Genomic DNA, 25,737 nt, shown 5'->3' on the forward strand with positions numbered 1-25,737 from the left:
CTCATCACACTAGGACACCGTGAGAAAACTTCGTTCTTGTGAAAAGCTTGCTTGTGCAAAAGTCTGCTCTTTTGGCTTCTTGCCTCTCACATTTGTTCGCACATCAAGGATTTCTGGTTCCCTCATTACCGCCTTTATGTGAGTGTGTGGGTGGATGGTGGCAGGATGTTAATTAAAATTTCATTTTGGAACCGGCCTGTGTTCGCCGCAGCCAGTCGTCAGCAGCCGGCTTTTTGCGTAATATTACGTTTAGGATAAACAGTTTGGTTTGATGCATCCTTAAAGGGATGCCACAAGGAGACCAAATTAGACTAAATGAAAGATTTTATCATAAAGTTATAAAGTCTCTCAATCCCATTAAATTTCCATTTCGTGATTCGTAATTGTTTATGGGAGGCCATGATTAAAACAAGTACACATAAAATCCATCCCACCATTTTTCAAACTCTCATAAACATGGCCTAACAAGAGAACAAGCATAGTTGCGAGAAAATTTCCATCATCTTGCGTCGAAGCCCTTGAAACCAGCTGTCTCGTGTCTTGAAAAGTGGCAGCAGCAGCTGGTTGCCATAAAAATCAGCACCACGTGTAAATTAAGATTGCCTTCTTTCTAACGACTTAGAGAGTACACGTGCCGTTTAGAGCAGAAAAAATCAAGCAAACTGCAAAAGACTAAAGACAAGCTAAAGTCATTTTTTCAAAGGATAAAAGAACCACAAATCTTCTCAACTCTTGTGAAAGGTCCATTCAAGTGGTTACTAAAAAAAGAAACAATGGCGGTCAATGATGAAGTTGCACTTTAAGTGCCGCACGCGCCGCCCTGCACAGCACAAAAGGGCCCCCAAGAGCAACTTCTTAACGAAATCCTCCCAGTCAGTCAGCCAAGTCTGGCCCCAAACCCCGAAACGACTACGGCCGCTGACGGTGGCGATTTTCACCAGAACGGACACAGAAAAGCTCGCAGTTTGCTCCACATTTGAGTGCTGCGTTTTTGGCGTCGCGGCGGCGGCGGCGTCGCCATTCACTATCTTTCCAATCTCTTCCCAGCAGCGCTATATCGGCTGGTGGACGGTCGGTGGTAGTGTGTAGTACTACCACTATAGAAGAAGGTACTATAGCTCAAAATACACTACCACAATCAAACGCATGCCAACCACAGTGGGATGAAGGGAACTGTGGGTTAATTTTGTGACTGATGGTTAAAATTTGACTTTTGAAAGTTATACATCTTTGTCATCTCCTAATAATTATTTAATTTTTTCCTTAAAACGATAGACTTATTTCTTCTGAAAAATATAATTATAAAAAGAAAAACTAAAATTCAAATCTAATTGTTAGGGCATTCAAAAAATGTACTAATTTGAGAACTTAATTTTCAATGAAACTTTATTTCAATGCTTGACAAATTTGATCAATGCAGAAATAAGATATCGTCGTCGTCCTGTGGCACGTTCATTCTGTGGCGAGTCATAAGATATCACACAAGTGATGATACTTGGGACCAGTCCGGATCTCAATGTCTAGTCTAAAACCAAATGTCAACCAAATTGTTGCATTCAACATTTAGTTTAGGTCAAAGAATTAAAAACTTAAAAAAAACAAGCTATAAGCTATAGTCATTCAAAACATGAGTATAGTCGAAAAAATTATAATCAATTTAGTATGAAAATTATGGTGGGACAAATATGCGAATCATGCTCCAAAATATCAAGTGCTCTCCTAAAATTATAAAATATCTCATAATACGTTTAAGAGAAAAAAAAAACGATTTAACATTCAAATTAAATAAAATAATTGATCGGAACAGAATCGACGTAACACCTTATAATAATGTGGCCTTCTGAAACCTTGCGGTTTCGTCAACAGATCAACAGGCGTGTATCGTTCTTTTTGCGACAAGACTCCGTCTCCCGCGTCTTCTAAGTGTGAAGGTATGGCACGGGGAGAGGGCCACACAGACAGACGAATAAAATATTTGGACTTACTTTTAATTTCATTATGCGACCTTCAAAACAAAATCAAGCGAAAATGTTTTAAATCTGTTGCAAATTTGATACATTTATTTCAAAAATTGCACAAAGTTATTCAAAAAAAAAAGAGTATTGAACAAGTTTTGACATAATTTCAATAATGTTAGAAATAGATTTCATGATCTTTGTTATTGTTTTTCGTGATGTTTTATTTCTCAAATCCAGTGCATGAGACGCATTTTAAACATTTAATAAAAACTTAAAATATGACCATAAATCGATATTTGGGCTATTTGGGTCAATTCGGAGGGAAGATTTGGATTCAGCGGGCAAAATTACATGGAAAAACATAAAATTTGACAATTTTGGAATTTCGTTAGGTCGGTCTCATACATTTTTTCCTACAAAATTAGACATTATCAAATGAAGTTATCTGAGACTTCTGAGATTTTTTCAGCGTTTGTAGAGTAAGATCTCTCTTTCGAATGAAATGTGGCGCTTAAAAATTGGCTTGCGCTTTTACGAGATATTTAAGTTTTGAATTTGCATCTTTTTTTACCTTTAATTGGATGTAACTATTGACTCTGAAGTCAAATTGACATGTCATAAATTAAAATTATTTTTTAGAGCTCTAAAAGGGCCCCGAACAACAATTTACTCTAAAACTTTACTCTGAATTGCTACGTTAAGAAAAAGACTTTGAAGGTTCACTCAGAAGCTTTCTCGTAGAAGGCGTAGATTGAAAGATATTATTTTCTGTCTTCAACAAAGTTGCTTGGATTAACGAGCACAACAACTTTCTTGAAGACAATAAAAAATCCCAAAAATATTCCTGAAAAGTTAGATTTTGAAAATCACCCTAGTCGTGAACCACCTAATTTTCAACCAAACCAAAAGTTGCCCCTCTCAATTAGCAACAACTCTTCTGGAGACACCAAAGCTCCAAAACTTCACCATTTTTCGGAAGAGCTATTTTCCACTTAATTTTACGATCTGGACCACTGTGCAATGGAAACTAAGCTTGTACATATTTTTTTAAATCTATTTTTTATCAGTCTAATCTGCCCCAGTTTGCTTAAATTCCCATATGCAAAAACGGCAAGTTGAGTAAGCACTAACATTTCAAAAGGGCCTAATATTGAATGTTTAGATATTTAAACCAATCATTTAATTTGAATAGCTTTAACAAAGTATGGATAATAAAACTCTAAAATCAAGCTCTGTAAAAAATAAAATTAGTGCTAATTTTTTTAAAATTTAAAGTTATTCATATAAAATTACTGTAATTATCATACATTTTCTGAAAATACTTGCAAATGTTTTTATTCTATAGATTTCCAGTTAATATGTTGGACAATCCAGTCAAATAAACGAAAATTTAACAAAATTTACCTATTGAGTGCATAACAAATCAGGATGACTTCTAAATCACTCAAGTCTAACCTGCCCCAGTTTGCTTAAATTCCCATATGCAAACACAGCAAGCTGAGTAAGCACGAGGGAAGTTTATCCCAATAAAGGCTTCTTTTCTACTGGAGAATGACATTTGAGAAGGGGCGTACACAGTAAAAAAATTCTGTGTAAAATCGCATGAAAAAGCATGCACATCACCTTTGTGAGCAAAAGCATGTAATATTGTATGAGAAAATGTACACAAAAGCATGTACAAAGAAAAATAAATAAATTTTGCACACCCCAAAATAACATCAATCTGGTGAAAGTCATATCCAGATTACCAAGATGCGCCCAACCGTCTCGGCTATCTCACCGTCTTGTAAATGCTGTGTTCAACGCCGATGTAGCAGTAGGTTTCCCGTACGTCGTATACTGAATTAACTATATACGATGTATGGGGAACGTACAGCTACATTGGTGTTAATCAAGCTTAATTCACAGCGGCGAGATAGCCGAGGTGGTTGGGGCGCGGACTTGGTAATCTGGATATGACTCTCACCAGATTGATGTTATTTTTGGGGTGTGCAAAATTTATTTATTTTTCTTTTGTATATGCTTTTTGTGTACACGTTTTCTCATACAATATTACATGCTTTTGCTCACAAGGTGATGTGCATGCTTTGCATGCGATTTTACCATCGGATTTTTGCTGTGTAAGCTATTTAAATAATTTCATTTATTTAGCTATTTAAATAATTTTATTTATCGTAAATAAAATATTGCTGTATTCTGTATCACTTCGCTTCGCTTCGCTAGGAGACGGTGATTTTAGCGGATTGCAGACTGGATTTTCGCCATGTGATGTGATGATTGTCTAAGCCCAAGTTGCCTAGGAATCGATAATTGGGAATAGAACCAATTCCACCTGAACTAGATTCTCACCACCATGGCAGCCGTCCATTGCCGGCCGCTCCCATCTCCACCGCGCACCAGGGACAAGGAAAGGGAATTGGAAGACGGGAAGTGTTGATGCTCCACTTTTTTAAGAGTATTAAGGGAAAATCTCCACGGTATCCTCAAGTAAGTTTCGCTTGGAGTTGGACGGTTTTTGGGAAGGTGAATGGTCTGAGGAGCCACCCTAGGCGAGTGGTAACGACCGTTGGCATTGTTGTTCGAATTCTTCGTGTGTTCACATTTCTAATGGGAATGCTTTCAATTCTTCTCATCTCTTATTGGATGAATTCTAGCAGTCGCCCAGGCTATTTATAGCGAGGTAATGTAGGTTCATTTCAAATGCGCCTGCATGCATGCAATGCAATGCATTCTTGTATGTTCTGATATACAACTTGCATTCAACTTTATTCTCGTCCGTTTCTTGGATTCAACTATATCAGTCTAAGTCCTACTAAAGCTACTAATGCTCCACGGTAAAGTGGAAAGCATTTTGCTTGCCAATCCTAAGGACAGGGGATCGAACCCCGCCGTGAGCTGAAGTTTTTTCAATAATTCCAAATTCAATGAGTCCAGAACTTTCTCGTTGGGAGCAGATGGGTATCGAACCCAGAACCATTCGCTTATAAAGCGAACATCGTAAACATTCAGCCACGACCGCTCCTTATTGCTGTATTCTGTATCACTTTTGAAAAACTGTATTAATATTTTTTTATACATATTTTGTTAGGAGAGACATACCATCCTGCATTTTTCGTGGGGCTTGTTGCAACATCTTTGGCAATTTTCACAAAAAAAGAAGACAAATCGTGACATATCCTTCAAATTTTACTTTTTAGTTTAAAAAAAAAATGGCATGTTTTTTTTCAGAATTTACTACAAGTTTGTTTCTGACCACTCTTGATAAGATGCAACGGCTTCGAGATACAGCAATATAAAAAAATTTATAATAATAATTCAAATATCTTACGCCCTTCTTAAATGTAATTCTTTAGTGCAACTGGCTCTAAATACACTAAAATCGCTTATCGCATAGGAGGTGAGGTCAAGATTCACTTTTTTTATTGTAAAATTGGCCTTAGATGTTTACAAAGTTTCAATGATATTGGAGAGGGTCAAGTAAAAAAGTTTCTGAAAAATTCCTGTTTTTTTGGAATTGCTTGCAAAAATCATATTTTTTCTTGGAAATGGCAAAAAAATAATAGCTTTTCGTTTCGACGTTCAGATTTGTTCGGATTAAGTTTCAATGGAAATTTATTTAAAAACCATATTTTGACCACCAGCTTATCTTTCCACAGTGCTCCAACGTCTGCTAGAGTGTATGAAAAACGATGTTCGAATAGTGGCGCGAGGAAAATCCGGTACGAAGCGTGGAGCGGCGGATGGAAGTGGGTGGAAAATTGCGTCCCAAGCAGAAGTAAAGGGAGCAAAAGAAAGCAAGAGAGAAAGAGAAGAAAAAAACCTCAGCCATATTTCTGACTGTTGTTGGCTTGGCTAGCTTGATGTTATGACGCAAAATATGTAGCAGCAGCAGCAGAAACGCAGCCAAATGGAAACGCGCAGAGACGCTGGAATTCTCTCCTCTTGCGAACTCCCGCCACCGAACTGCTATCGCATCTTGGGAGTACATTTTTGGGTCAACCTGCTCTGCTGTGGCCTGGCCCTGCAGCTCTGTAGTTTATTTTTTGTGATGCTCGAATTCCGTTCGAGAAATTTGAGCTAGCCCAAAGAAAAGGCCATCAGGACGAAACTGGAGCGTTTTCTCAAACTTGACTCCAATTAGGAAAACTAATGATGAAGAATTTATATTATTGCTGCTCGTTCGGCCATTTTGTGTGTTTGTGTTGGTCTATCAGGTGGAAGTCACTTGAGTACGCTTGAGACGCACTTGAGGCTGAAGGGGTTTTTGTGTTTTCAATGTCAATTGGGGTAAAATATGCAAGATATTTTAAATGCAATTCAATGGCAATTTAAAAAATACATAAAAAATATCATCTATCCAACACAGTATTCACATTTTGAGCGTTTATTTGTTTTTTTTTTTACTGAGACGATTGTTCACACTAATAAAAGCGTATTTCATAACCAAGGTTCCTTTTAAAATTATTACAGTTTGTTTATTTCGTTTGACTCAAATTTGAAAGCAGCCGAGCGATATAACTCGTTGAAAGCCCAGGTCAGCGTAAAAACCTTCAAAACAATCCCATTAGCATGCAAATTTAATTTCCTCGAATTCCAAATTTAATTCCAATCAACTAAATACACAGCACCAAAACTCAAACGCGCCCACGCGCTCTACCCATTGTTGTCTAGTTTTCCACCGAACCCTGAGGTTCGTCAGTCACACAGCAGTGATGGTGCCTGTACTGCTCCCTCAGAATCGCGCGTCACCACCAGGGAAAAACCACTAAACCCGTATGCACTGCAGTGTGCTGAACGCTGGAAAGCCTGCAAATGTACGGTCAAAATGCGCCAAACAATCGCCAAATGATGGAGGACGCCCCTCCCAAAATTCACGCAGAGTGTGTTGGTCGTAAATCTAGCTCCTGTCGATTTTATTATTTCATGAAAACGGGATTTTCAGCGAGCACTGTTTGGAAGGGAAATATTACTTTTTTTCGCCTTCCCTGTGGAGTTGAGTCTATTTTGGGATGTGCCATGCGGTTCCACGTTCGTGCTAACATTTTCAGCAATATTGGTCAGTTTTCGATCGAGTAAATTAAATCTAATAAATTGACTAATTTTGACAAGTCTACTATTATTGACTACTCGGTTTGCCAACATATTTTCATTTTGCTGAAAAGAAAACATGGAACAAGTTTGTCATGAATGCACAGTGTTCGGAATGGCAAAATTAAGTGGAATAAATTGATAACTCCTTTATTTGACGTCCTAGCCAAATGGTGTCTTCGGAAGAGTTGTTGTACTTGATAAGGGCTATCTTTTGAAGTTATTGACATACAGGGTGACGACCTTCCAGGGTGTCAACCAAAACCTAACTTTGTTGGATGACGTTGTATGGCTTTGGTGTCTTCGGCAAAGTTGTAGAGGAGAAAATTTCATGAAAGTTTGTCGAAGGCGCCAAATTTGTAGCTCTTAATCTACTCAAGATATACGCCATTTTTGCAAAAATGGTCCAAAAATGCACTTTTTTGGTGATAACTCAAAATGTTAGCATTTTAGCGGCCTACTATGTTCTGAAGAGTTGTTTATGACATGAAATTACACATCTTTGCCGAAGACAGCAAAATGTTTTGAGCCTTTATTGAGGAGTTATAACCATTTTTATGTGATTTTGAGCTTATTTTCAAGTTGCTATGTTTTCAAAATGGCGCATTTTGGCGCAAAACCGAACAATGCACCTAAAAGTACACACTTTCAACTACATTTCCTGAAAATATCTCCGTGTCTAACCGTGTCTATTTTTAGATATCTCGATTTGAGTTTAACGGTTTTTAATCAATTTAATTAAAAATGTTAATCGAAATCATATTGAATACGAGTTGAAAATCGGTGAATTGAAGGGTAAATTGATCGATTTTTATGGAAAATACTTTGCTTATGAAAAAATACGACAACCTTTCTAAAGTGACCAAATATAAAAGGAAATACTTAATTTTAAATACGAACAATTATTTAAAATTTTAATTTGCATTATTTTTGGACTAAACATGTTTTTATTCATAATTTTAGAATGTGTGTTATAATTTTAAGCATAAACAATATATTTTCCCTTGAAATCGATCAATTTACCGATTATTACCACGTTTTCAATAAGTTTCCGCTTAAAAATTACAAATAAATTGATTAAAACCCGTCAAATTCAAATTGAGATATCTAAAAATAGACACGGATAGACACGGAGATATTTTCAGGAAATGTATTTGAAAGTGTGTACTTTCAGGTGCATTGTTCGGTTTTGCGCCAAAATGCGCCATTTTGAAAACATAGCAACTTGAAAATAGGCTTAAAATCACATAAAAGTGGTTATAACTCTTCAATAAAGGCTCAAAACATTTTGCTGTCTTCGGCAAAGATGTGTAATTTCATGTCATAAACAACTCTTCAGAACATAGTAGGCCGCTAAAATGCTAACATTTTGAGTTATCACCAAAAAAGTGCATTTTTGGACCATTTTTGCAAAAATGGCGTATATCTTGAGTAGATTAAGAGCTACAAATTTGGCGCCTTTAACAAACTTTCATGAAATTTTCTCCTCTACAACTTTGCCGAAGACACCAAAGCCATACAACGTCATCCAACAAAGTTAGGTTTTGGTTGACACCCTGGAAGGTCGTCACCCTGTATGTCAATAACTTCAAAAGATAGCCCTTATCAAGTACAACAACTCTTCCGAAGACACCATTTGGCTAGGACGTCAAATAAAGGAGTTATCAATTTATTCCACTTAATTTTGCCATTCCGAACACTGTGGAATGGGCTCAAAACGTTCAAGCTTCAAGAGCCATCTTCTGATGCCCGGAACTTTTTGCCAAAGGAAGTATGAAATGTGTTGTTTTTCTAAGCAGCTCGGACAGGGCAGCTGTTAGTCATAGCATATGCTAGTCCGTCTCTTTTCTGGCGAAGAAGCCTGGAGCTTTCACAGGAAGGATTTGAAAGCGTACAGCTATTGTTGAAATGTGAAGTTGGATGGGTTGTTTGTGTTAATTTTCTCGAGTGAGTTTTGGAAGTCCGGCAGTTTACACAGGGAAAAAAGTTTTTTTCCTTGCGGTTATAATTACACATTTCAAGGAATTCATTTGATTCAAAATGATTAGTTTAAGGATTACAAACGGAAATACTTTCAATCTTTAGTAAGTGTCCAATAATAAAAAAAAATATTCAAAGACTATTTTAAAAAGTTTTGAAAAGAATTGCCTAAAATTAAAGCAGTGAGCAGTGGTGTAATACTTTAGTTGTAACGGTACCAACATTTTTTTTTTTTTATTATTATTATAGAGACTTTACACCATTGTGCATTCATCTCTTCAAGGTGGATAGTGAAAGAGGAAAGATTACAGAGTTTAAAATCACTTCAATAATTATTACCATGCCTTTTTTCTTACGATTTCTGTCTATGTTTCAAATATTTAGCAGAATATTTAAAGAGTGAATTATCAAGTTCTTCAAGTTTATCTTCGTCCTCTTCTTCCAGGGATTTAGAAGTTATCTCACAACACTTTTTCTTATAATATTTTGCTTTTATGACATCTTCATCTTCTTCATCTGTTTCTTCTGCAGCCATCTCTCTTCGTTTTTTTTGTTAGTTCGTCTTCCGCGTCCAAATATGCTCGGGTTCAATCGGTTGTTTACTGCTTTTTTGGTTCACCTTTTTACTCGAATCCGCACATTTTTTGTTCTTTGCTTTGAGTTTGCAAAGCGATTTTTTGCCTATAATCGTCACTGTTGCAGCAGCATTGTTTATAGTGATTGATTTCGGCGTTGGCTGTTTCAGCAACATCCGCAGGGTCCGAACTCCATTTGGAATCCCTGGGAAGAAGTTAATCCAGCGGTCGTTGGTGATGGTCAAAACTTCGCCGTATTTACTCATCACATTGACTACGTCATCATTGCTTATGCCTAGAGGTAGGTCAAGCACACGAACTTCCGTAGCGTTGTTGTCCAGGTAAATCGGGATTTTGCAACCCTGATATACCAGAGGTTTGTCGATGATGGACGAGGCCATTGCTGAGTCGGCGAACTGCAACACGGCTATTTTTCTTCTATTGCATAATTGCAATGCTCGCAAGTTTTCTTGGTTTACTTGAAGGTCTGCGAGAATTTTTTTTACAAGCTTTGGGCTTGGTTGGTTTTGGAGTTTACAAAAATCCAGAACCACACTGTTTTTGTCTACGGTGCACATTTTAAAAAAAGCGGCGACGCGCACACAAACTGCGGACTGGCGTTGAGAATGCGACTTGTAAGGTCGGCGGTTACTTTGCAACTGTACCAACATTTTGATCATGCATGCTGAAAGTGTAAATTTAATTTGTCTGATATCATTGGTTCGAAATGTTGAGGAAGTTATTTAAAAATGATTGATGTATGTATGTATGTATGTATGATCCCCATACCCGCAGGCAACTTGGTCCTGGAACACATGTGAGCGCTAGGTGAACAATTCGATCATCTTTTACTCTGTAATCTGTACACCCACGTGCATAAGTTTTTTTGCACGAATTTTAGTGCTACAAATACCGGCGCAAAGAATAAAAAGAAACCCTTTCCTCCCCAAGCACCGGAAATTTGTAGCGGGTGTAGGGACACTTTGTATAGACGCCCTTGCTCCCATCACGTCACTGAGGGTATGGAGCGACGAGAAATTAATAAGCATGCCCCCCTAGTCGAACCTTCATTAGAGAAGCAGGCAATCCACAACTCACAGCGAACGACCAAAGGAACACCCTACCGCGTATTTAGTAATATTGGCGTGGTTTGTGTTCATTGATGTGTGTGTATGTCAGAATAAATGAAAGTATGGTTGTCTTATAAAAAGAACGAGCTCACCAGTTTATAAAATTTTCAAAATCAGCTTCTCTTCAAAGGTCACGCATGCCCGAAATACACCGAAAAAGGCCGGTTTCTGCTTGGGCTGCTTCAGCTTGCCGCCGCCCCACTCGTAATCTGCTCCGTCGTCTTCATATCTCTCCTTTCGTGGAAACCTCCCCGCTACAAATGCGTTCCACCTTAACTGGTTCCGACGAACTAAACCGTGCGCCAAGGCTCCGATTCCCGTTTCGTTTGCAGGGTTTTGACCTCGACGAGTCCATCCACGAGGAGACCGACGACCGCTTCGCTCTCTGCGTTCCGCACCTTTCCTATTTGGGTCAGTTCCTTCAGATTCCCGGAAGTTGTCCATTTCCAGGCGAACCCACATCCACCCTGGTCGTCGGGGAAGTTTCGAAGGCCTCCGCGTTCCATAGCAGTATCGCGACCGACCCGGAACGAGCCACGTCCTTGATTGAACCGTCCTGTTCAAAATCCTCCGCTGGAACCATTGCTTGAACATTTCCACCTCGAACAACACCATTCACCACTGCACTGATTAGTTCCGGAACCACTTTTTATTTTTTGGAACAAAAATTCAAAGAAAAGCAGCAGCGAAAATTTTTGACGTCTTTCTCCAATCGTAGACTGCTTCGATCTCAGGAAGTTATTTAAAAATGATTGATGAATACTAAACCGTGTCTTGTTTTTTTTTCATAGTTTTTGTCGTTTGATAAACATAATGTATTTATGTAGACTAGAATCGACTTGTTGATTGGAACCAATGATCTATTTGGAAAAGCTTGCTCTACAATATGGTAACAAAACAATAAAAAAATCGACCTCAGAGATACCTCCCAAATATTTTGAGCGAAATTGGTTAAGGTTTAAGGGTTGATCGTTAAAGTTGGTGATAAAAATCGTTTCATACAAAAACGTCTAATTTGAATCGCTAATAATCATTTTGTGGTCTTCGACAAAGTTGTTTGTCATAAAATTTTACATTAGAATAATACACTTGACAGTGATCCGACACATTTATTTGACACCACCTTTCGGTGAAATTTTGAATATTTTGCATCTCCTTTTACATTTTTATAAATATTTTCTTACAAACTTCAACGAAGAATAGCGGCCGTTAAACCTTAACCGATTTGGATCAAAATTGACACAGCTTCTTATTTTTACCTGAAAGACCTGTCTCAAGATTTTCCAAAAAAAAAAAATATTTTTGTTTTTTCACCCTATTCTGCAATAACTCAGTACAATTGTAACCAAATCAGCAAAGACATCAGCGTGTTTTTTTTTTAATTGCGGAGTTATTCAGATCAAAATACTCCTGTTATCATTAAGTTTTGGAAAAATACTGAAAAAATGTATTTTTTTCATTATATAGATTCCAAGAAACAACGTTAAGCAACCTAGTCAAATGATCCGATACGAAAATATAATCCCGCCCTAAAGTGTCAACGTGGTTTATGTATGACTTTTAATCTTTATTTTCAAAATGTTGTTAAATATAATTACGTTTCGTTTTGAAAATTGAAAGCTGCGAACTGGAATTTGTTCTTTTTGTATCACAATTTTGTGAATTCAATACATTTTCATGTTAAAAATATTTTCATGATTTTAAAATACATTATAGCAAATAAATTTTTATCACTGTGTTCAAATATTGGGGTTTTTCAACTGTTTAACACTTTTTATTATATCGCTAATTCAAAATTTTATTTAATCTAGAGCAGTGGTTCTCAAAATTTTTCGTCAAATTCCCCCCTTGACTGATTTTCATGAACTTCATTCCCCCCCTCTCCCCCCATCTATTTTTGTGACTAATTTGTATCATTGAAAGAAAGCATATTTTGTTGTTTAAAAGAAAAAAATACGAAAAATAGTTATTTTAAAACTCTATTATTTTTCAAAGCTTCATAAAAGCAAGCGAAACTTCCAGAAATTTATTTAGATAACGTTAAAAAAACTACCTAATACAAAACTTCTCAAATATTTTTAGTTCAAGTGCTGACAGAGAAATTAAGAACAGCTTATGGCATAAACAACCCAAAAACATAAGGATATTTGTAATGTTCAATTTTCACAAGAATTGCAAATTTTGAATGAATGTGAAAATTTATATCACCTGCTCATGCTTGAAAACTCACAAAATGTATTTAAAAAAAATCTTTAAAAAAGAAATCCCTAAAACTTTGAAAAATATGTTAAAAAGTTTTTTTTTGTTTTCATCCAATTAGTTGTGCATGTTATTATTTTAAAACTTGAATCCTTATCAATTTGTTTTTTTAAAACTTTACGAAACATTTCTTCAGTTTGATTTTTTGAATTATTATTTTTTGTCAGTAATATAAATAAAATATGATAAAATAAAAACAGCTGTTGTTACTTAATCAATATTTTTTCAAATAATTATACAATATTGTAAGCATGAATGTTTTAAAGAAAGTGTCAGATAACATTATTTTGCAAAATCATTGGATTTCCATTGCATCCTCATTCCCCCCGGGGGAAATTCCTTACCGGTTAAGAAACACTGATCTAGAGTAAATGTATAATAGGCATAGCATTGCAGCTTGTTTGAAAATAACTCAAGAAATATTTGGTGATTTTGAAAACAAAGTCGAAAAAAAACTAAGGATTGGTAGCTTAAAACACGTTTTACACATTTTGTAATATTTTTAACACAGAAAATAAAATTAACAAAAAAATTTACATCCTCCTCCCCGTTCTAAGCAACAAAGCTGCAATTTCATTTGACTACGATATACCGATAGTAAAAATTTTATCCAGGTAAGGAAATTTAAATTAGGAAAACCAAACATTTTTAAAAGTTTTTACTCCTTTACCTTAAAAAATATTTGGTTTTCCTTATTTAAATTTCCTTACCTGGATAAAAATTTACTATTGGGATATCGTAGTCAAATTAAATTACAATTAAAATTGTGTTTCGACGAAAGCTTTATTTTCAAATTCTAAACAAATGAACAACTTTACTGTAATGATGTTTGATATATTATTTAGCTATTGCTTGCTTAACCCTCTAACGCCCATGGTTACTCCAGAGCACCACTAATTTTTGTCTTCAGAATGAAATTTCTCTGCAACCATGCAATTTTTCAACCTGGTTCAACCTGCATTAGTTTGTATAGAATGTTAACATATAACTATTAAAATTTCATCCAATTTGGTTGATCCATTTATGAGTAATGTAGAAAACCGTAAAAAATCTCGATTTTGCTGTGGGCGGGAAGGGGTTAAAAGCCTGCTTTATTTAACACATGCAGTCCTTAGGGATAATATACGATTTTTTAACGTTAAACAGTTGTGTCTTAGTCAAATATTATCCGATTTTGATGATGCTTGCTACATTTGATCCGGACGAATTTCTAGAAACAACATTGATCCATAATAAATAAAGCTCCAAAATAACTACCAATTAAGTTTTTTATCTTCGAGAATTTTGCAAAAATATTTCAGGTAATTTTTTTTGCACGGGACCTAAAATATGCCCACCATTTCTGCACTGCACGACACACATTATTGACTTCCCAGAACATCCGCAGCATCGCGTCTTAGCGCGCTTGTTCTATAAAGAAAACGCAGCAATTTTCATGCTTGTTTTCCACTTTCCAGTTTCATTTTCGACGCTGTTGTTGTGTGAGGTGGTTGTATACAAGTTTGCGGTTTAGGTTATGTTTGCACATCGTGTACGTGAAACTTACGCATATGATTTTCACAAATTTATTCAGACATTCAATTATTAGATTACTACAGTAAGTATTTGTGTTTAGTTATTGTGGTTAATTTAATCTTTCCAATTAATATAAAATAAGATGGATTTATAGTTAAAACCCCATCATTTAATCTTAATTATGTAATTTCCAATAAATAGCCATCCATGTCACTAGAGCCTATCAAATTCAACCTTCGACATTTTGTCACTCTATCTACCATGGCGCAAGGTAACTCCAAAATGTGTCAATTATCTCGGTTCATGTAATACACACGTTGTCATGTTCCCAATAAATAACGATTACGCATGCAGCAGTGAGCAAACACTGCTCCGACGACCTGAGTGCTGATCCGTCGATATGGGCAATGCATCAAAATCTGGCCGACACCAACACCACACATAATTTGCTCCCTCTCGGAAAAGCCACTTGAAGTTGCGCCAGTTTAAACAGTCCATGTGTGCTTTCAGACTGCACAAACACACAAACGCACTGGCCACGTAATTTATGCCAGGATGTCCTGCCACAGGCCACTCACGTACAAACACAACCATTTGAACTGTAATAAAAATATCTTTTTTTTAATTAATTATATATAAAATGCAATGGAATTATCAAAAAAATATATAGAAAAATCACAAATTTCAATGTCAAAACTTTTAAACTGTGACTATTCTGCCGGAGGTGACTTCCAGTCAGTGGTTCTAACATTCCGTACCCGTAAGTCTGTACCCCGAGAGCAGCACAGCAAGCAGCAGGTTCCGAAAGCATATATGACAGACAGTCGTCCCAGCTCAGCCAGTGTGGACCACATGGACTCTGATGGTGTAAACCACAAAACAACAATTTCCTTCTAATAATAGCGCAGCTAATGAAAATGTATGTGCTTTTGTGCGAAAACTCTCGATATGTGTGCCGCCACAGCCACAGCAGCAGAGTGGTTGACACTGGTGTAGTTGTTGTTGTTTTTGTTGGTTGAAGGGGGTTTTCTTTCAACTGCAAACGCATACACACAAGCTTGAAACATAAACATTTGAGTTGGTCAAGCTTTAAAATGATTGAAATTCAAGTTTGATAGAGTAAAGAAATATAAATATCCAAAGTGTATCTAACAGACTCTCTAGTGTGCTAGGATATAATGTCATCATGATATTAACAATGAAATTCTTTAAAATCATAATTCTTTAGAGACGGTCAAAAAGATACATATTAGCTTGAAACAAAGTTTGGTAGTAACACTAACTGTTTTCAAAAATTACTTTCTGAAATAGTAGCGTTTAATTTGATTCCGTGAAAATAATGTTAATTTTGGAGAATTCTATTTAATTTTAACGAACATTATTATTAGTGGTATTCTGTAGGAACCATGGGCGTTAAAGAGTTAATACTCCAGAGCACCACAATTTTTTGACTTGATTCTGGATTCGAAAATTTTAAAAACATTATTTCTAGTGGATCAGAAAATTTCACAAATGTTTCATTATTTTAACATTGAAAATAGGACCGTTAGTTAATGAGATATAAATACTACAAAATAATCGACTCGAGTTTTTGGAAGCACCTTTTTAGGGGAAATACAGTCATTTATCGATAGCAAGCAATTTGTCAGGTTCAGAAATTGATTTAATAGAAAAAATCTTGTTTAGGAACTGGCGTCTCGTTTCACATTTGAAAACATTTTTTTTTGTTTCCTTTTCTTTTATTTGTTGTATTTCAGCAACCAGATGTCCAAGCTTTAATGTCTCAATTTCGAAATTTTCATGAAAATATTCTCTCATTTTTCGAAAAAAAAAATTTTGAATGGAGAATCATAGACACTACATAAAAAAATCGAACAACTGGAATTATTTATTTAAAATTAAACTTTAAGTAACTATCTTGGCAACAGTGCACTTTATCAAAAAAACCTTTAAGTATTTTTTTCTTATTTGATTTTAGGCAGTTGCAAATATTTTGCCAAGTTTATTTCGCTCTCTCCACAAAAAATATGTTTTTCAATAAACATTAAAAAGTTAACGGAAATAGGAGTTTGATGAACTCAAGATTTTCATCTTTAGCATGTTTGGACTAGTTTAAAAATATTTAGAATTTTTATAAAATTTTGATTCACAGTACTGCTTAAACTTTTTTAAACTTTTTTGGGTTAAATTTCAATTTTTAAACAAAATTTTTACTTGCCAACAGAACCCACCCCCACCTCCCTTCGACCTTGGTCAGGATCGAGGGACATAAATTTCAAATAATATTTGCAATTTTTCGAGTAATATTTCTATTGTTCCAAAAAACAACTTTTGTCTATGCTTTTTTATGGCTTACAAGTTGCAATATTTTATCCCCTAAAACTCAAAAAAAAATGAATACAGAAAAAAAGATTTTAGGAAATTGAAATTTGTGAAAAAATCACTTTAAATTGACAAATAAAAAATTAACGTGAGCAATTTTTCTGAGAGCCGAAGATCAAACCGATAAAAAAAATCCTTCAAATGATTGTATGGAGCCATGAATGCCAAAACTGGATTATTCGGTCATAGGGAAGATTCCCAAAAAGTTTGAGCTAATTCAAAAATATTAATATAATCAATTTCCGGTTTTGCTGGAGAATAGCTCACTTATAAAATTAAATAAATCACAGTGAAAGGATTTTTTTATTTATAATGAAATACTGAGTAAAAACAAAACCTAGTTTCTGGGTCGTTGGCCAGCTGCAAAGGCAGTAAATTTGAGACAAAGTATTTAAAAAAAGGATATTTCTGAGGTGATTATTATTTTTAATAATTACGCTACCCCAATGAAATCTGTAATAAATCCGAACAAATCCAAATTCCCCTTTCAACACAGTTCTTATTCAAATCTAAAACTATAGTTCCGCTTCTAATCTGAAAGTTGATTTTTAATTTTTTTAACTGACGTCTAGTTTTCTGGTTGTTTTCTTTCAGTTATAATTGATTTCTTATCATCAATGTTTTCAGTGGATATACATATTTTTGCAATTCATCATGGAGTAAATTTCTCCATTTTAGGCATATTAAACTCCCCGTTTGTTCCCGCCCGTGTGGATCAATCGGACCGCGCACTGGACTCACAATCCAGAGGTCGCCGGTTCGAATCCCGCGGCGGGCGCTCTAAAATTCTTTGTGTAAATATGGGTATTCGGCGCCGTCGCTCCGTGCCATACTTTCATACACTTAGGAGCCCAGGGCGGCGAAGTCCTTGTAGATAAAAAGGAAGACACTAGTGGTTGGTACTAGCAATGGTGGCCGACAGCTATAAAGTCAACTTCGTCGTTTGTTTGCATTTCATTGTTATGTTTGAGGTTTTTTGTTATTTTTTTAGTTTTAAATAAAACAATTTGTTATCCAAAAGTTATACCTCAATGTTAACATCCCTATAAACGCCGACTAAACACGCAAAGGTCAGAAACCCCCCAAAAACAAGCCTTTATCATCGACTAACGAGCACGGAATTTTCACGCACCATTGTGCGTCTTTCATCTTCTCTGGTTTCTCACATACGCATTACGCGCACCACACCAGAATGGGAGGAAACCTCCGGATGGGATCTCGCTCTCCGTCCCCAGGTGTAACGTACCTAACACCGTAGATAGACGATACTATCGTCGTATCTTCGTCGGAATGCCATATTTCACCCTTCTAGTGCCAGGTCGCTTTTGCGTGTGTGTTTGTGGAGGCTGAATTGGGAAAATCGGGACGAACCAAGTAAAAGGGCTAAACAGCTTAAAAATGTATGTTGTGAACTCTTCACAATTCTTCAATAACAAACTCTTTAAAGGAACAATTGAACAACCTCAACATGTAAGGTTTCACACGGTTAAGAGCAGCCCCATACATAACCTTGCTTTATTGCCTTTGCATTGTTGGTGGCGTCTGTTTTTTCTCCGCGTGAAAAGTGCGTCTTCGCTGGAAAAGATAAGAAGCCACCACACAGATCCCGGGATCTGGCGTGAGCACGCGGCAGATGAAAATCCATGCCCCAGAAAAAAGAGGCCAACTTGAGGCGGAACAAAATGGAAAACAAATTGAATTTTATGCTTATGTAAATATGCGCAATCGTTTCGTTCGATGGAGATTCACACCGAGGGAAGCCTGGCAGAAAAAATACTCTGAGTGGATAAAAGAGGAAAATAACCGATATTTGCACATTTAAATTTATGTAACAAAAATGAGTAAATATTTTTCATTATTTAAAATATGTTGTTATTTTATTGAAATGTACAAATGGACAAAAATAGGTTCCTTCTCCCTTCTGATTTTGGTTGTTAAGGAAAGGTACCGCTGATTCAGTGCAGAGATAAACTTGCACGATGTATGAGATTTGGATCGGATATTTGCCAGCAATCGGCACCGAACTGGTACCGGCGATGCGAACTTAGAACGAGTTGGAAAGATACACACACACTTTTCGAATGTGTGTGCGTCTGATTAGGTCTGATCAAAGAGCTAATGAGTGTTTGCCGTGCATGAAACGTTCTGGATATCAGCCAGAAATTGTCCGACCTTATCGACAAAAAATTGATTCAAAAATTTGATTCTGGAATTAGACCTTAGAAATTTATCTCGTAAATGTGAAAAATTATCTTTACCATTTCAACATAAATTGAGATTAAATAATTATTTGATGTAAATCTGAACTTAACATTAGTTCTTTAAAAACAAATCTTATTGGTGAGAACTCAAGAAGATTGATATTTTTCATATTTTTTACTCCTAACTTTGCAGTACTGCGCTGTACCACTATCTAAACCATGACATCAAATCTTTGCCTGATTTAATAAAACTTTCTTAGAAGTGCTCTCAAAACCACTTGGGAAAAAAACTCACTGTCAAGGCCGTTGAGCACCGCCATAAATAATGCCACACGAGCGTTGCGTCTTTCTCAATTCAAACCGTATTTTTTCGCCTAAACCACTTAGGGCAGCTAAAGCCTACTTGAATTGTTGTGTACGAGAAACTTTTGATTCACATAAAAAACGGCGACCACCATTACCACACAAACACACATCACGTTCGGGGAACTTGGTCCTTGTTGTTGATTTAGGATAGCTGGCTGTTTTTTTGATTTTTTAACATATTTTTTTGATTTTCATATCTGAATTCTTGGTTAACAAATTTAAATTTACAATATTTATATATTTTTCTAAAAAAAATTATTTGTTGATAAAACATAAGGTAACCCTATCCACACAGCACTCATGTAAAATTGTAACTTTTCTATTCCGACAGCCTCTCTTCGCATGTCCGTGTACTACAGCGCCATGGTATGAAAGATAAATAAAGCGATTGAATTGAAATTGCCGAAAACATTACATGACTACACTTCACAACACAACGAGGCTTTCGCGTTTGTTCCCGCGAGAATCACAATCCGTGCCGAACATGCCAAGATTGAATTGGTCTGTGCCCCATAGGCGGTGAGGATTCTATGGTGTGTAATTTGATTGAAATATTTTTTTTGTTTAGTTTTTTAAACAATAAGGAAAAGTACAAGTTGTAATTACTATTCAAAATAAATCGTAAAGTAAAATCATGCCAACTGCGCTCACAAACACTACTAAAATTTTGTTTTTGATAGTGTGAGATAACGAGTGACAGTTTGTCATATTTTTGTTTCGACTTGTTCAAACTAACGGGAACAAGCTACAAAGTGTTGAACAAAAAAGTTTCAAACTACCGGGAGCTGACTGTAAAACTTTACTTTTCTTTTTATTCACAGCGGAATATTTATAGAAATTATATGTAATGTATAGAAATCTTGTGGATTTTATGCTGGTAGAATGAGCCATACAGAACCTGTATATGAGCAATTCTCTACGAAATCGGCCGATTTCGACAATTTTTATTTTTTGTATTTTTTTATTTGGCTCAAACTTTGTGGGGGCCTTCCCTTTGACCAAAGTTGGTATTTTGTGTCATTGGTTCACCCATACAAGTCTTCATACAATTTTGGCTGCTGTCCATACAAAAATGGTACGTAAATATTCAAACAGCTGTAACTTTTGAGTGAATTTTCTGATCAATTTGGTGTCTTCGGCAAAGTTGTAGGTATTTTTGAGGACTATTGAGAAAAAAATAGTTACACGGAAAAAAAATTGCTGATGTTTTAATCATTTTTTTTCACAAAAACTCAATTTCCCAAAATACTTACTTTTTGATTTTCGAGATTTTTTATATGTTTTAGGGGACAAAAACCCGCAACTTTTGAGTCTTAGAGAAACATGGTCAAAATATCTGCCGCCAAGCAATGAATTTTTGAAAAAATCATGCAATAACAAATTTGACGTAACTTTTTTATGTAAAATTGAATTTGCAATCGAAAAGTACTTTACAATTTTTTTGCAAAAAGGCTCTGTTTTCAAGATATAGCCACGGAAAGTTTGATTTTAGCGAAATATTTGCAGTTTTTCGATTTTGAAAAATAGTGACCATGAGTGACCACTTCTAAAAAAAAAATATTTTGAAAAGTCCAGAAAACTTGCTATGAAATTGTATAAGAGACATTGAAGATTGGATCTTGGGTTGCTGAGATACAGCCGCTTTAAGAAAAAGAAACAGGAAAATTGAGTTTTTTAAGTCTCAACCAAACAATCCACCATTTTCTAATGTCGATATCTCAGCAACTTATGGTCTGATTTTCAATGTTAAAACATAAAACAGTCGTGAAATTTTCCGAACTTTTCGAAAAAATACTTTGATTTTTTTTTAAATCAAGACTAACATTTCAAAAGGGCCAAGCATTGAATATTACGCCCATTTAAAATGCTAGTCTTGATTTTTTTTAGAGAAGGCCCGCACAAAGTTTGAGCCAAATCAAAAAATACAAATAAAATCCATTTCCGGTTTTGATGGTTTTGGTAAAGATTTGCTGGTGTACAGAAATACAGATTTTAATAAAAATATAAAGAAATACAGACTTTCCTTAAATTTAAATAAATTCATTGTTATTTTTACATTTATGGTCTAGTCTAGCAATGTAACATTGTTTGTTATTTTAACGCGTTAAAATCGATCTAGAATATTTTTCTTCAAATTTTGTTCTAGAATGTCAATAAAGATTTTTGTGCCCATGATACAGATATACAGTAAACTAGTCATGCGACGTATCAAATTTCTTGATTTTGGATGGGAACATGAGTTCAGGGTTGCGAATGAGCGAGCTAGCCCGAAGCTGTGCTCGCTCATTCATGAGCATGAGGACTAGCGTTGCTCACGGATATATGAAAAAGACAAAAGTGTTCAATTTCGAACGCCTCGCTCGGAATTTTGTAGCAATATGGCCCTAGAACATAGCCTGAAATTTTGAGCGCATTAGGTTAAGGTTTAGTACTTCCACCATTGGCCTGAAGTTAGTATGGAACTTCTAAAAATTTACTATAGGAAATTTTCACTTTTAACCTCATCTTAGAGAAAATTTCCCAAAACCCAATCAAATTTTCCTATTCTCAAGTTTCTTATAGGTTTTGTTTTGTGTTTGTTTGGAAAACAAATTTAACGTGCTCTAAAAATTTGCCTGTATCTTTCCGGGATTAATTCCTAGCGCTTTATGATGTTCTACAAAGTTGTTCCCCGGATCAAAACCTATAAGAAACCTCTATTTTGAGAAAAAATCATAGGGCATAGGAAAACTTTCTCGAAAAAGAGTTAAAAAGTTGAAAATAAATAAATTAAATTTATTGGAATTTCCTCATAACTTCAGGTCAAAAGTGGAACTACTTATCATTAACCAAATGCGCTCAAAATTTCAGGCTAGCTTCTGGGGCTATAATGCTACAAAATTCCGGGCGAGGCGTTCGAAATTGAACACTTTTGTCTTTTTCATATATCCGTGAGCCACGCTAATGAGGACTTGATAGGTAGCTCGTGCTCGCCCATGCTCATGCATGCGCTCGCGCTCGATTAGCGCTCATCTGCAAAGTACACCCAAAACTGGCAGCGCTAGTCCGAGAGAATGATGGTCTCGAGTCGAGAGAATAGTGGTACCATTCACGGACACAGAGAACACAGCTCGAGATGGGCGATAGAACTATTCTCTCGAGGTTCATTTGCAAAAAAAAAGTTCATCCGTCAAACAAAAAACCAAAAATGTCGACAACGGGAATCGAACCAGAGACCTTTGACAAACCAATCCAATGACTTAGCTGCCTCGGCCACCACAGCTTCGTGACCAAGGAGAAGTCAGAAGTCGATGTATGACACTTGTTGGAGATTTATTTATTCAACTAACGAATGAACTCATTTGTTATGATGGTGTGAGTTGGTACCATTATTCTATCGATTTTGGCACTGAGCCCTCAATAAATTTTGAGAGAACGATTATCTCGACTCTGAATTTTGGGTGTAGGTAGATTTTTTTGCATGGTTGAAGAACCTTGCACAGGCCAATTGGATTGCCAAATTTGAAGTCCATTTCAAGTACCTGAGATAATTTCAACACGAAAAAGGAGCTTGTATTCATTTAATGTTGTCAGCTTAGCACATTTTTTTCAGAGTATGATTATCAAAAAGACTGCTTGAAGTTTTTAAATTAAAACTAAACTTTCAGTTAATAGCAATTATAGGTCTTAAATAAGCTGTAAAAGGAGGGCAATCAATATTTTAATGTTCAAAACATTTATTAGGCTACACCCAAAGTTAAAGAACGAGGGGAAAGTCCTCCCGAAAAGAAACGTGAGGAAAGTACTATTTTGCGTGAGTAAAGACCTCTCGCGTGTTCATTCGTTCATTGACGAGTTCATCCTATTGAGTGGCTTATATGGACAAATGACCACCACTTAATCACCGAACCATGGTGGCCTATACGGCAAAGGCACGGTTCAATAAGCCGATGGTCTTGGGTTCGAATCTCGGTACCGGTACTTTTTTTTTTGATAGATGAACTTTTTTGGAAAATGAACCCATGAGTAAGGTACTCACGGCAATTTCGGGATTTATCCTCTCCGTCCGCACACAGTACCATTTTACTACCGAATCGTGCTCTTTATCCTCTCGTATGCCGATGCCCAGTTCTGGGTGTAGTTTATTTACAAATTATTGATTATAAATAAATATCAAAACATTACATAATATATTACCAAAAAACATTTTTGTGTTGCTTTGAAAATTATACTCTACCATCTCAAGCCTAAACTCCAACTCCAATACATGCTTCAATACAAAATTTATAAAAATATCTTCATCCATAAGTATTAAGATTAGTCTAATCCAGCATCCATTTTTCGCAAGATACAACCTCAACAAAAAACTAAAAAAAAGTCATTATCGTATAACCCGTATCAGGTAAAATACCTCCTCATTTTGCTCAAAACATGAGCGCGAGCGCGAGCGATGAGAATTTTCGCTCATAAAATATATGAGCAAACATGAGCACGAGCAAACGTGAGCCAGCTCGCGTAGCGCTCCTCCTCACGAATGAGCGAAAAATGCTCGCTCATGAGCGCATGAGCGCTCAAAATCGCAACACTGCATGAGTTATACAATCCTCTATGGTGAAAAAATATAAAGGCTACTGTAAATTCATGGTGAAAATAACCATATAATTTATCGTGTGATAAGCATAAAATCTACTGTTGATAGACAATGCATTATTTATGATTTTGTGAATGAAACGCAGTGTTACAATGTTGTAAGCACGAATGCCTTGTCCCAATTCAACTTTATAGTACAAAAATATTTAAAGAGAAAAAAAACTAACAAAACTATTGAACAAAAACACGTACACAATTGATCAACGGGACAACAACAGCAAAACGCAAACGGTGAGGAAAAGGAGGACGATTGTGTTCGTTTGTCAGATATTTTTAAAGTGTTTAGAAATGTATTTACATAAACCAAAATAGCTTTTATGATTTGTACAGTTTTATATTTCCAATTGTAAAGTGTCCGTTCAATTTTTTTTTAGATCTTTTCTAAATCTATCTTTTTAGAAATTTCGTCAATTTAAACTGATCAAAACAATTGTCAAGAAAAATCATTCTAGAAACAAATTTTGATGGATTCTTTTTACAATAGGAATAATTCCCCGAGTTCAATGTTGTTCGGATGTGGATGGGCTGGGCATGAAGCAGTAACGATAGAAGAAAAAAAAACATGTAAAAAAATATTTCTCATACATTTTGATAGGTTTCCGCTTCCGCTTCCGTCAACGAAGAATCCTTGGGTGATTATATTTTGATGCTCTTGTTGCTGCTGCTGCTGTTGACTGTTATTTCCTCACCTCGCCGTCGACAATATTGTCGTCGTCGGTCGGTGCCCGGTGACCAGAGCGGAACTTTTCCTCGGGTATTAAATTTTTTATTCTTATTTTTTCCCCGCTCGGGTGCCACTCTTTGACTGGGGCCAAAACCACTTTACACTTTCTTTTTTTCCCCGTCCACTCTCGCAACTTTTAATCTCATGCGTAATTTCCTCGAAGGACCACAGATTTTCTTCACTTTCTGCCTTTCTCACTCTCTTTCTTATTCTTTACAATGCACACACACATACACACCGGGATCAGGATCTGTCGCAGCCAGGGGAAAAACCACGCGGGAAAATATTTTTGCAACGTTTTATAAATATTTGATTATCTTCTCTTTACACTTTGGGATGAACTTTTTCCTTTTTTTTATCCTCTTCGGCTTATCTTATTTTATTTTCACTAACTATATTTGATTTTCTTACACTCTCTTTCTCTCCCCCTCTGTCGTTCACTCTCGTTTTCCTTCGTACTTTTCAAAACACACCTTCTTGCTGTTCGCTTTGCATTCAAATCACACAATCACAAAGATTCGCAACTTTTTGCTGTGTGTGGCATCGAATCTACTTCTTGGTTCTACGTGGTTTCTCTACGGTTGTTGTTTTGCCACACTTTAAATTATTTAGCTATTTGGGTTCTTCCGGTCACCATTTCTTTGAAAGGATTAAAAACAAAAATTACAATTGCTGAAAGGGTTAGATTCTGTTGTGGTTCATTTTCAACACTTTTCAGATTTTTTGGCGATATTTAAGTGTACTTTTTATAAGTCATACAGAATTTTCAAAGGGTTTGATCATATTTGCGATAAATGTTTTGGTAATTTATATTTTTTTTTTAATATTCATAACTGATTTAGATAAATCTTGGAGGAAAATTTATGACAAAAATGTATAAAAATTAAAATTATAGCAGTTCAATATGAAAGTTAAGGAACAAAAATAAAG

At 35.8% G+C, this 25,737-nt stretch overlaps 1 protein-coding gene across 7 annotated transcripts in view; it reads right to left on the minus strand.

Moving 5' to 3' along the window:
* The window catches only part of LOC6033186 (receptor-type tyrosine-protein phosphatase kappa), a 184,028-nt gene that overhangs the window by 151,571 nt on the left and 6,720 nt on the right, over nucleotides 1-25,737 (minus strand). For 6 of the 7 annotated variants that reach the window (XM_038251726.1, XM_038251730.1, XM_038251731.1 and 3 more), the window contains exon 2: nucleotides 24,669-25,446. Coding sequence is in view for 1 of the 7 variants with exons in the window: in XM_038251730.1 (XP_038107658.1) it covers nucleotides 24,669-24,670 (2 nt within the window). In the remaining 6 variants the exon portion in view is untranslated. The remainder of the gene's footprint in view (nucleotides 1-24,668; nucleotides 25,447-25,737) is intronic. The other variant, XM_038251729.1, reaches the window with a different exon arrangement.

The sequence above is a fragment of the Culex quinquefasciatus genome, chromosome 2, assembly GCF_015732765.1.
Source record: "Culex quinquefasciatus strain JHB chromosome 2, VPISU_Cqui_1.0_pri_paternal, whole genome shotgun sequence".
NCBI lineage: Eukaryota > Metazoa > Arthropoda > Insecta > Diptera > Culicidae > Culex > Culex quinquefasciatus.